At 40.1% G+C, this 12568-nt stretch overlaps 1 protein-coding gene across 1 annotated transcript in view; it reads right to left on the bottom strand.

Moving 5' to 3' along the window:
- Nucleotides 1-245: 245 nt before the first annotated feature.
- LOC148035435 (O-fucosyltransferase 29-like) overlaps nt 246-12568 on the bottom strand; it is a 54823-nt gene continuing 42500 nt past the window's right edge. Inside the window, exons 6-11 of the mRNA XM_087677391.1 lie at nt 12341-12394; nt 11729-11915; nt 2163-2344; nt 1974-2076; nt 1525-1856; nt 246-1027 (exon numbers count right to left, since the gene is read on the bottom strand). Of these exons, the coding sequence (XP_087533517.1) occupies nt 637-1027; nt 1525-1856; nt 1974-2076; nt 2163-2344; nt 11729-11915; nt 12341-12394 (1249 nt within the window). The 3' untranslated portion in view covers nt 246-636. The remainder of the gene's footprint in view (nt 1028-1524; nt 1857-1973; nt 2077-2162; nt 2345-11728; nt 11916-12340; nt 12395-12568) is intronic.

Below are 12568 nucleotides of genomic sequence, written 5' to 3'. Positions count from 1 at the left end.
TATCAACGTCTTGATACAGTATATAACTGTTTGATAAATGTAGGATGTTCGATGAAACTTGGTGTTGTTCTGTGTGCTTTATTCAATGCATACATTTCATTTTGCACCCAACTGATATATGTTTTAAAATAGGTATGTTGCAATTGAATAATAGCTACACAGATTGTGTACTTGCCTTGCTGAACATTGGTGGTGGTGTGTGTGCTTTATTCAATGCATATATGTCATTTTGCACCCAACTGATATATGTTTAATAATAGTTATGTTGCAATTGAATAATAGCTATACAGATTGTGTACTGCCTGCTCTTAGCCTGGCAATCTACCAGCAAATATGATTTCTCAAATACACGATCCGTTCTATACAGCAACCAATTTCGTTAATTGGGCAACCTGATTTAATTAACTAGCCCAAGCTAGGTAGTAATCAACAGCCATTTTGGCATCAATTACTCTTGTAATTGTAGTGGGAGGAGGCATGAGCTGATGAACTGGTACTATATTCACACCATACAGAAACATTTCTTTCGCCTGCAACAAGTCCTCACAGCTAGATCTCTTCAATTAGATGCTCCAGGATTTTATTGCAGTCCATGTTCTCAAACTCTGCATGCAGCAGAGCACTCCTAATATCTCCTCAATCTGAGAGCCACAAGTTCTCCTCTGGTTCCCTCTCATCTGCAAGCATGATTGTACTGGCCTCATTCTCTAAATCTGCTAGCTGCACTAACATGTTCTCTGAGTTGTTACCCTCCCATTGGTTGACAGCATCAATGCCCTGCCTTCTCATCTGATCTACAGGCATGACATCCTGTTCTTGAGATTCCATATCTTTACAAATGCAAGAATTTGGAAGTTCAAAAAACTCCCCTCCTGGTCTCATTTCGTTTGGTTCCCCTATGAAACCATTCTGAATAATCCTTACTTTTGAGGAAAATGCCTTCCATGTCATTTTTGGCCTGGACAGAAAGAGACTCCCAAGCTTCTTTACGTTTGGCTGTATTGTTCTCTTATGACCATAATAACGTCTGCAATCAGAAGCATGATTAATCAAAAATATTTAATAACAATGAAATACTTATTGCCTGCACAAAATACTTGGGAATCATACATTTCTCTTATTTATGCTGCTTAAAGCCATGCTTGGCACATCAAGCCCGTTCTACGAAGGTATGATTTAAGGCCATTTCCTCAAGAGCTTAACTAACACAGGACACAGCACAACTACTATAGCTTGGGCTTGTCAGAGGAGTATCATATGGTTCCATCCCCACATTTGATTGTTGAGTTTAGTATATCAAATTTCAGTAAACCTCAGAAACTCTGACAAATATGCAGACATCAGAAATGGCTATAGTAGAAGGGCTTGTTTGACTCTTGAGTCACTTTGATGTGCCAATTTTAGGTAGCTACTGTGGCTCGTGCGTCAGTCTTGTCAAACCCTTAGCTCTTGTAAAATAGCCTTGATTCCTACCATTTGATAATGACAAGAATCAAATAGTAAAAAGATTGATCAAGTAGTAACCTGCTTCCAGCAAGGACCCGTGCCATATTTCCATTGTAATTTGTAATAAATACATCACTCTTCTCACAAACAATGTAGTCGATGGCTGCCATACGAGAAGCATGAGAAGTAAATGGCTCAAGTTCCTCATAGCTAGCCAATGAATCTTTGGTATGGAAATTGGGGAATAAAGCCCTTAAAGGAGCCAAAGTATCCTTGCCGCCGTATATTTCCCCTGATGCAACATAGATATGAGAATTACTATCAAATCCTAGAGCTCGCAGCATCAAGCCAACTTCTTCAGGTGTCAGGGGACACTTTCCACTCCGATGCTCACTATCAAACTTCATTGGCTGAACAAATACAAAAAACTCTATAAGATTACTTGGCAAAAGACTTTGATTGAATTCTTGATCAGTTAAGTATTGTTTTTGTTTCTGCAGCCCAAACACCGTTTGACAGTAACATACAGAGAGAGTTGTCCATCGCTTTCGAAGTTCCCCAAGCTCTCTTTTCTCTTTGTCACCACCACCATAATAGCAGCCAGTAAAAGCCAGCATATCAGGTTCAAATCTGCATGCACATCCAACATGTTTTTCAAGAGACTTCATACTCAACATTCAAAGTGAAGCAGTCCATGCTGATTTACAGAACAGAACCTTAAGTGCAAAGCAATGTATCGGCCACTCATTTTTTTCAGTCTATTCACCAATAAGCTGCCCATGTCAGCAATAGATGCTGTAAACTGCAAAGCATGATAATTCACTCTGCAGCGCAACTTTTGCAAATTTGGATCTAGATCACTTGCCAGTCTATAGTCAAATTTTGTCAAACGGATAGCCTGCAAAAAATAGAAACATCACAACTTGTCAATGTTGAAACAATATCCTACTTCATAGAGAGTCCAAAAGCAAATGTCTAGTCTTGAAGATCAGCAGCTACTACTAAAACCAGCCTTCCATCCGTGGATGGGTGGTAAATCCCTAATTACAACTTAATTACAACAGCAAACAATAAATGCAAATCTGAAAATACAAACTCACCTACTGATCTTGGACAATGCACACCCGATTGGTCCCAAAATTGGTGCCCCATCCAATATTTCTTTAGCTTTATTGAAGAAGAAGTTGATTTACAATGGGATTCTCCCAATCCCCTTCACAATCTAAACTCCCCTTGCTGTCCAAAGTGACTAGCAAGTCTTCAATCTGATTTGCCCCTTGATTCGGGCACTTGATTGGCCTTCACCCACTTCATAGACGATGGAAATGCCCCAAATTCAATGGCTAGCTAGTTTTCCACTTGAATTTAGCTGAAATTCTCCTTTAGCCTTGAAAAATCTAAGTCTTGGAGCTTCCAATTTTTGGCACACTTCCTGAGGCTGCTACTAAACCCTAATTTCTACTGTAAATTAGGGTTTTAGGATTTACAGCAGAGAAATTTGCAAGTTCTCAACCTCCAAAGGTCCAAATGCTGAGATCTTCAAAGCAAGACTGTGAAATGGTTGGGAGATGAGAGAGAAAGCTGTAGAGAGAGAAAATTCAGAGTTTTGTCGCGAAGAATGACTGAAAATCAGTCAAATGCAATTGCTGCCATTGATGTTTCAGCCATGGTTTATACTTGGTTTTTGCTACACTATGGTTTGGTTTTGCTAGATGTGTTGAGCTCATGAGAAATCAACATGTCACATGATAGTTGAGAGTCTTGGTGAGTCTTATGTTATATTATGTTGGCTGGTAGTTTTCAGCATATGTTGGGCATATGGAATGGTTTAACAACAGTATGCAATGTTCTGTTGACTATAATGCCCTATGGAAATTCCAGTGTAGCACTTTGCTTTTGATACATTTGACAGTGCAATTGAGGATGATTGCAAGGATTTCAAGGCCTCGATTGCAAGGATTTTAAGGGGAAGGACTGTCATAAGGACATGTATTTTTGAAACCTCACTTAATATGTGGATTAATTTTTAATCACATGATTAAGTAAATGTTGCACATGTGAGGCGCAACTAGGGTTAGAGTAAATTTACGAGCTCGAGACCCGAGAAAATCACGGGATGTCAAAGGCAAAAGTTGCTATAAGTTATGTTGCACATATACTTGGTGGTATCTGGTGTCAATTGTTGGACTAGGTCATTCATTTCACCATAAGTGTCAGTTGATGATACTAGAGATATGACATTTAATGGTACCTAACACCGATCTAATGGTCAAACATGGCACAAAGAGACTTAGAAATAAAAGAGACCTAGCCAATTTAATTATTGACCAATCAGATTATTATTCTGGATATCATAATAATTATTAGATTACTTTTCAGTAATTAAAGACTGAAAATTAATATTTAATTATGGATAATGTTGAAAAAACCATTTGAAAAGGCTACCACTTAGCACTTGCCCATACAGGCTGATAAAAGACTGAAGAGGAAAAACGAGATAATTCTTACTGTAGCAAATGTGGGAGAGCTGTGAACAGTCATGGCCAACCTATTTTCAGCCATTCCAGCCACCCACAATGTGAGACGGATCTAGAATTCTTGTCTCCCAGTTCGATTGCTGAAACGCACAGAGCCTTTGTTTACTCAAGATTACAAGCACGAAAGAAAGCAAACACTCAAAGATCTCAAAACGAAATGATTTATTGATTCACAAAAGTTGATTAGACAAACTTGAATTTGTCCGGCTACTCAATGCTCGGATCAAATTCTTAACACATCTCAAAGTTGTGCTCGCACTCCATGATGCTCGCTCCAACTCTTTGACTTCAGTGCACATAACATAGTAGCCCACTGCAGTCACACGATTATAGTGCTTCAACTTGAAACGATGAATCAACACATGATAAACACTCAAAACCAGTAAATACAATCAAAACCAATATGTACTGGAGGTAAATCTCTATTCCAAATCCAATATGCCGAAGGCCCTCAACAATACCAAGACTTCAGAGCGTATTCATGTTAAGACAAGATGAAGAATGGTAACTCTCGTTTGTTTCCTTGTCCTAAAAAGGTAACAGCAACTCTCAAAAGCTCCAAGCTTTTTTATTGTAACAACTCATGAAGCATTCCAATTTGTTTTATTTCCCATAAGTGCCATGACAATGTTTGGACTTCCATGTTTCTAAAGTTCTTTGACCCAAAATTGAGCTTTCTAATATGTTTTCTGTTTTGTAATATCATAAACTACAACTGTAGCTGACACTCCTCTATAATAAAAGGGTGCTCATGATGCATCTCTCTCTTGGCCAGCAAACATGATAACAGAGCCTCCCTTACTGCAATCAATATCTCTCACAACGCATAGGATAGACCTTTAGATTTTTTATGATGACATAACAGGCTCTCAGCCTTGAACTGAGAACTCCAATTCGACCTCAAGAGCACGTCACTTTACAAGCAGTTCCATGCGTAGGATAGACCTTTAGATTTTTTACGATGACATAGCACGCCCTCAGCCTTGAACTGACGACTGCAATTCAACCTCGAGAGCACGTCACTTTACAAGCAGTTCCCTTTTCATTTTCATGCAACCGGATTGTTGTTGCAACGATGCTGACAGTGCTCTTCGATTCACAATCAGATGCATGGGCTTATAGAATCTTTGACTTTGTCACATGAGGAAGAGCTGGTGTCCACGCCACCTTCCTACTTGCCGAGCAGATTGGCCTACGATGCCATGATGATCCAAATCGTTGAGGATGATCCCGTCCAAATATGGTGGCTTATACAGTGCTATTTAAAAAAACTTAATACAAAAGCATCTGCCAAGTTTGGCATCTGGTGCTTTTTCCAGGCGTGGCTCGGTGTCAAGGTAAGTATCCGTAAAAAGGCCATTCACATCCAGCACAAGCACAAGCTCTGAAATAATTGGCATGCTTCTGAAATCAACCCACCTTTGGCATACATATCCACTAGTGTGCTACTAACATATATATCCCTTTCACGTCCTGTTTTGATAATCTCAGCATGTATCTCTTGCCCTTTTTCAAAAGCTCCTATACTCCCATATGCTTTAAGAATGCAGACAAACATGCCAGAATCAAAGTAATATGCCCCCCACTCCATCTGTTGAAATAATTTCTCAGCGTCCTCACTAAGCCCGTGCTCGGCATAGCTGGCAAGCAATACAGTCCATGAGAAGGGTTCAGGAGCTTGTAGTTCATTGTACACCTGACATGCCTCTACAAGCAATCCACATTTGGTGTTCATCTGCACTAATGAACTGCCAACATGAAGCTCTCTGTCCAGTCCCTTGGTAACTAACTCAGCATGTAATATCTGGCCTGTTTTTTATATCACCAGAGGAAGCACAAGCTTTCACAGTACAAGCAAATGTGACAGCATCAGCAGCAGACATACCTTCCTGTTGCATTTGATGATAAAAATTCAGGATCTCCTAGCCAAGATCAAGTTCAGAAAATCCTGAAATGAGAACATTCCATGTGACTGTACCTCGAACTAACAATTGGTCAAACACTCGCCATCCATCTACTAGAAACCCACATTTCATATACATATCCACGATTGTGTTGCCTACCTTGGCATACCTCTCAAGTCCCCTTTTGAATAGTTCAGTGTGCATCTTCCACAAGGCCACATTTGAGATACATGTCCACCAAAGCACTACTCACTTATGACTCCGTTTCCAAACCGAATTTTGTTGAATCAGTATGTATTTCTTGGCCTGTACCTAAAGCTCCAAGTGCCATACAAGCTTTTAAGGTGCAAGTGATTGAGACAGATTTTGCGGGCATTGATGGCATTGAAACTAACAACAGATCAGCATCTCAGAACCCCGAGTTCTCCTCCACACAGATGACTGCCACATCAGAACACTCCAAAGTGACTTCGCAGTGTGGATGCACAGCGTCATGACAACGAATGAGTTTTAAGGAGGCAATTGCACCCTACACACCTGGGCGATTGCACCCAGGTACAAGGTGGCAGCTGATTTGGATGTCTCAGTTGTAGACGAGCCATCCAAATCAGCTATCACCTTGTACTTGGATGCAATCGCGCAGCTGTGGAGGGTCCAAATCTGCGATCGCCTCCTCAAAACTTACCCGTGGTTGGCTGCAATGGCTGAAAATAGGCTGGCCATGGCTGCTCACAGCTCTCCCACATTTGCTGCAGTAAGAATGATCTCGTTTTCCCTCTTCTTCAGCCTTTTACCAACCTGTATGGGCAAGTTTACCGAGTGGCAGCCTTCCCAAATGGTTTTTCCAACATTATCCATCATTAAATATTAATTTTCAGTCTTTAATTACTAAAAATTAATCTAATAATTATTCCCATGCCTAGAAAAATAATTTGACACACCAATAATAAAATTGGCTAGGCATCTTCCACTCCCGAGTCTCTCTGTGTCATCTTTGACCATTAGATCGGCGTTAGGTACCATTAAACGCCACTTCTCTAGTGTCACTAACTCACAATTATGGCCAAATGAATGACCTAGGCCAACAATTGACACCAGATACCACCAAGTACATGTGGAACATAACTTATTGCAACTTTTGCCTTTGACATCCCGTGATTTTCTCAGGTCCTGAGCTTGTAAATTTACTCTAACCCCAATTGCACCTCACATGTGCAACATTTACTTAATCATGTGATTAAAAATTAATACGCATGTTAAGTGAGGTTTCAAAAATACATATCCTCATGACAACTACCCCTAGACATCCTATATTTTTCCAAGTATAAGATTTCTAAGAGCCATGAAAGAAGATATTATGTAACAAACAACTGATTGAGTCAAAGATAAACTCCTAATTCAAGATTAGATATTCACAACCATCTTGTGTGTGATCATACATCTATGAGGTCCAAATGGTACATAGAGAAAAATTATCTCCAAGATCCCATTTCTTCACAGATACTTATTACTATGGACCTGAAATAAAGCTAGACCATATTGCACTTCAAATTTCAGTTGATTTTCTTTTTTCAGGAAGCAATTGACCACTCTTTCTTGTGGAAATGATCTTCTAAAAGAAAAGAGGCCACACTGATTCATAATTCTAACTTTCTATAAGGGCTTAACATGTGTATGGGCTTGCATTGGAGGAAAACAAGAGTATCTATATGTGAATCGATCATTTTGTATAAGATATAATTATTCATCAACTACAAGGAACTCTTTGTCATTATCTTTTAAGAGAAAATAGGCATGTTGATTCACAACTCATAACTTTGTGTAAGGGTTTAACATGTGTACTCTCACACTAGAGGAAAAGAGGAGTATCTGTGACATGGAGAAGAGGGGACAAGCTGCTAGGATGCCAAAATGCCATCCCGAAATGGAATGGGCTTGGGTTTACATCCCAAAATTGGCACAAACTCCACTATCCCACCATCCCTAAAAGGAGACGACCAAGTGATGGGTAGACTTGTCCCCCCTATCATGGAATTGAAAGGAATAGTCTGTGACAAGGGGATAGCTAGGAGAGCATCCTCATATCATGGATACAAAAGGGACAGCCAAGGGACAATAGGGTGGTGTTCACATGGACGCTTTCTCTAAACATACATACATATCGACTCTAACATCTTCTCCCTTTAATATGCTCACATTGTAGCATGGCCAAAGTGTAGCTCTAGCGATGACGTGGATCAGCTCCAATGGCGCCACATAAGAAGACATGGGAACATGCCTTTTCCTTTCATTCAAGAGGTCTTTTATTTTCACTTTTTGGAAGGCCCGAGCTTTAGCAAATCCAAGAAGGTATGCTTTTGATCAGGCTGCTCCCCAATGGTCTCTACCTACTAGTGATTGTTGTTCAGCCGCCTCTCCTACAGCTCCACCACCAAAATGGTCTCTCCTTTTTTTTCGTAATGAGTTGTATTATTTTGAGTCAAAGAATGAGTAGAAAGGTCAGATCATAAAAGAGATACAAAATCACCGCAAAGAAGTAGAAGAGAAGAGATTGTCATTTGCCAAGGAACGAAAACCTCCCTAGAGAGAGAAGATCAGCATTCTAAATAAGATCTAGCTACTACTATAGAAGATCCTTGATTCTGGCAATATGTCCTTGGACACCATAGCAGAGTTGAAGATGAAAGCATTCCTGATGACCCAATTATGCCAACCCGAAATTTTGAAAAAGTGAAACATAATCTTCATATGTGGTTGCACAAGGATGGGATATTTTGCCCTAATAAAAGCCCAATCAAAGGGCCACAACGATGGGCCAGCCACAACTCTCCAAATATAAAACAAGAGTCTAGATTTTCCTCACTAAATAAATCTATGACACAAGGATTCCACACTGGGGTTTGCCAGGAGGACCTAGAAGTAGGTAGGTGGTTGGCTCAAATGCAACATGATGGGGTTTGCCAATGTTGCCCGCAAAGACTTAAAACCCTAAAGTATTTTTTGTGTTCATATGCAGCAGCATACCTAGCTTGTAGAGGAGTTTGAGCAATCCTCTATTGCATACAGCCCAACCTTGGGTGTATTACGTAGAGACCATTCTACTCACACTCAGGCAAGGATGCCACCTACCATATGAGACAAAGGTACATAGTGTGATCTTCATCATTGAGGCTAGTTTAACATTTGGAAGGCCATTGCCAGCTCACATTTAGTGGACAGAGCTTTTTGAAATATGCCACTTTGGTTGAGCTTTAATTGTCCGTCATTCACTCCCTCAAAGGTTGTTGGAAGCAGCTTCAAGGGGACTCCTAGCATAGATTAAGGCTTCAGCAGTAGTTCCTTCACACCTCGGGTTACCATAGCTTGTTTTTCACATTATGGGATAGCAAACCTCGACAGTGTAACACTCCTTCCGTGGCTTCTTTCTCCCATTCCCCCAAACTCCCCTAGGACACCTTGTGCATATGTGATTTGTTTGGCATGTATCTCCAACTAGACTATTGAGCACTTGTACTTTGTTGTATTTTCTTTTGAGTAATATAATTAGCCAAAAAAAAAGTGATCATGACGTACCATTTGGGTGGAGCGAGTTAAACTTCTCGCTTATGCTATTTGCTTCCACTAGCTTTGAGATCTTCTAAGCAAGTGTTGATGGAGTCTTCATTGGATTCACACAACTAAAATTGGGTTTATATTTTCTAGGAGACTAGTAAACCTAGGCCGCAAGGATGTGCCTTGAAGAACGGGATGAAACTTATCGAGCTTAAATAGAATATCTTTGCTAGACATTGCTTTACATGTGAACAATCGAGACACTTTCTTCAATAGTGTCCTCAAAAAGAGCTTGGGAAACAATTGGAATCCTAGTGATAGACATTTTTTAGGAGCACACGCAACAAATTAAACATGTCAGCAGGTAGAAAGTAAACAACATGCTCATTTTGGTGGTGCTCCACTTCCAAGGCAGTAGAAAGGCAGCCACTTTCATATAAAGGGATGAACCAAGCTCATGTGAGATTTGAGGAAAGGCCTTCTGGTGGTTAGAGGTCAAGAGAAATGATCATTGGAGGCCCCATCCTCAAGAAGACACTTCTTTATGACTCCAACAATGACAAACTTTTCCCCAAAAAGGAAAAGCCTTTTATTCAAGACTAAGCCAAGGGGTTTTGATCAAGGCATAGTGCACATGGTATTTTGATGGAGTAGAAGCCTTAACTGTACTATCTTATCTGTCAATTTCAACTTGTCACAAAGATCAAGCCAATTTGGCTATGTTGTTTTGATTCTTGAGGCAGACTTGTCACATCTAGAAATTGTCATGTGCACCCTATTTTGGCTGTAACATGGACATTATTTGGACAATAGAGCAGTTAGGTAGTCCCCATTATGTATCCTGAACAAGTTCGAAGCTTCAAATCTTAGAATGGATAAGACTATGTCAAGTTACGAGTCACAGGTATGAGACTCAAGAGTGTCAACATTTAAGGAGCCAATTGGCCCATTGTAAACAATGGACTAACAACGGGCTTCCTCACTCACTCCATGGTAGAAATCATCAGTGGAATAGAGTAGCCTGCATTCCCTCTTTGAACCATTTCTTGCATTGCAATGACTGCTTTCCCTGTGTCCCCTGTTCACGTTTGCATTCTAGTTAAATACTGCATTCAGTGTACAGACAGCAGTGTTCAAGACTGCATCCACCGTTTGCAGCAGAGTTTGTATTTGCATTTACTGTTTACTACCACATTCAGTTGCCAGTGTGAGTGTTCAAGTCTGTATTAACTGTTTACAGCAGGATGTTCAGTGTCTGAAATTACTTCACAAATTGCATTATTCATACAGCCTCAGTTTCAGGGCTGCATCAGTATCAAGACTGCATTACAGTGTTTTCAATCTACAATACCAGTCACGAGCTTACTGACACAACTTAAATCTGTGTACCACAACTCTGTGTATGTGTGCGCACACGCGCACGCGAGAGAGAGAGAGAGAGAGAGAGAGAGAGAGAGAGAGATCTTTATGGAAAGAAAGAAAAGAGAGGCAGAGACACAGACACAGACAGAGTAGACTGCAACAAATGATGGTGAAAGTTGAAACCTGGGTGGAATGAACAAAAAATCATGGATCAAAAGAAGGGTAGATGTCCAAATCTGAACTTTAGTCGATGCTGCCCTGTATCTATGTGTTCGCTACAATGGGAACGGCTTCCTAACAGGGAATATCCGTTCTGAACGTGACAGGAATGTTCCTGCAGATAGGAATGGTATCCAAGTACCTACCCATTTTGGAACAGCATTCCAGTATCCCTAGCCTCCTTTCCCCCATTCCACATTGCCATGCTCAAATTTGAGGTAGTTCAGAACGTTATGATAGTGTCAGGGTTTTTATGAAGTAATACTGAAGTAAGCTGCATAAACAGTAATCATTCGCTTAAACACCCATGTTTTATGGTACTCATATAGCAAATTTAATGCCATAAACTGTTATAAAAGACGATCGTGCTATGGATGCATGTCCTCTATGTGGAAATCGTGGTCTCTCTGTGACACTGAGGACTGTTACCCTTTGTTGTGCATCTTTTACTGGACACATAAAGTACTAAAAGAGAGGCATTGCACAACCAAAACATCAAAGCTGGTCTGCTGGACAAGAGAACTCTAAGAAAAGAAAGAGAACCAGGGCATTGAGAGGCACTTCATTGAGAGCTTAGTACTTTGTTAGGCGCACCTTTATGCTAAACTAACCCATGATGCTACATAGAATATTCTCAAGGCTACATAATTCCTCAAAAGAAAAGCACTTGATAAATTTACCTCTGGTGTCCCACATCATCATACAGACCTTCTTTCTTCGCAGAAGGGGCAAAACATATTTCAGGTAATAATCTGGTTCGGACTTCCTTGGTGCCCTTGTTGAGTAGAACATTTCCCTCATTAATCTTAATTTTGCAGGTACCTCCTTTACAATAATCACATCAGGTGCAAGTGCAGCAATAAACCAGTTCACATCAAAGATGTCACTGAAGTTGCTGCATGTGAACAAAATCTTTCTAAAGTCAGTGACGTTTTACAGCCTTATTAGCAGAAAAGTGGTCATTACTACTAAATCTGCAATAAGATTTTATCAGGCATAGTGAAAATTTGAAACTGAAATCAGTGTCCATAAGTTAAAAGAGTTAAATAGTGGAGGGGCAGAAGCACTACACAATCCAAATTCATGGAAAAAAATTAGCTGAAATGGAGCACCTAATGCTTAAGATTTCGGAAGTGTGAAGGCATCTCCAATGTCTCAGTAGTTACAGTTTACTTGAGGGATTTGAAAAGTTGGGAAAGAAGACTCCGAATTTATAAAACGTCAAGAGTAAAGGGTTCACTTTCATGAGTGACACAAAAGGTCAATACAGTCTATTCAGACTGTTGAGGCAGTTCCTCTTAGATTCACACAAAGGCCTACCTGAATTGGTAGTGACACCCTTTGACCGGTTTGCCCAAAATGAAATCTTGAAACCTTCATAAAGCAACCACAGGCTTGCTGAATCGTCGTTTCAAAAGGTTCATTCACAAGTCAGTTATGAATTCTTCAAGCCAGTACTTTATCTTTCGGCAATCAACCTAACTGCCTTTCTTCTTTTAAAAGTGTTCCTTTCAAAGCGAAGCCTAAACATCACATGTAATAGAAAAT

The sequence above is a fragment of the Lygodium microphyllum genome, chromosome 5, assembly GCF_053477565.2.
Source record: "Lygodium microphyllum isolate KBCC chromosome 5, Lygodium_microphyllum_v1.1.10, whole genome shotgun sequence".
NCBI lineage: Eukaryota > Viridiplantae > Streptophyta > Polypodiopsida > Schizaeales > Lygodiaceae > Lygodium > Lygodium microphyllum.
Note: the sequence above shows the minus strand (reverse complement) of the source record. Positions and strands in the feature narration are given on the sequence as shown.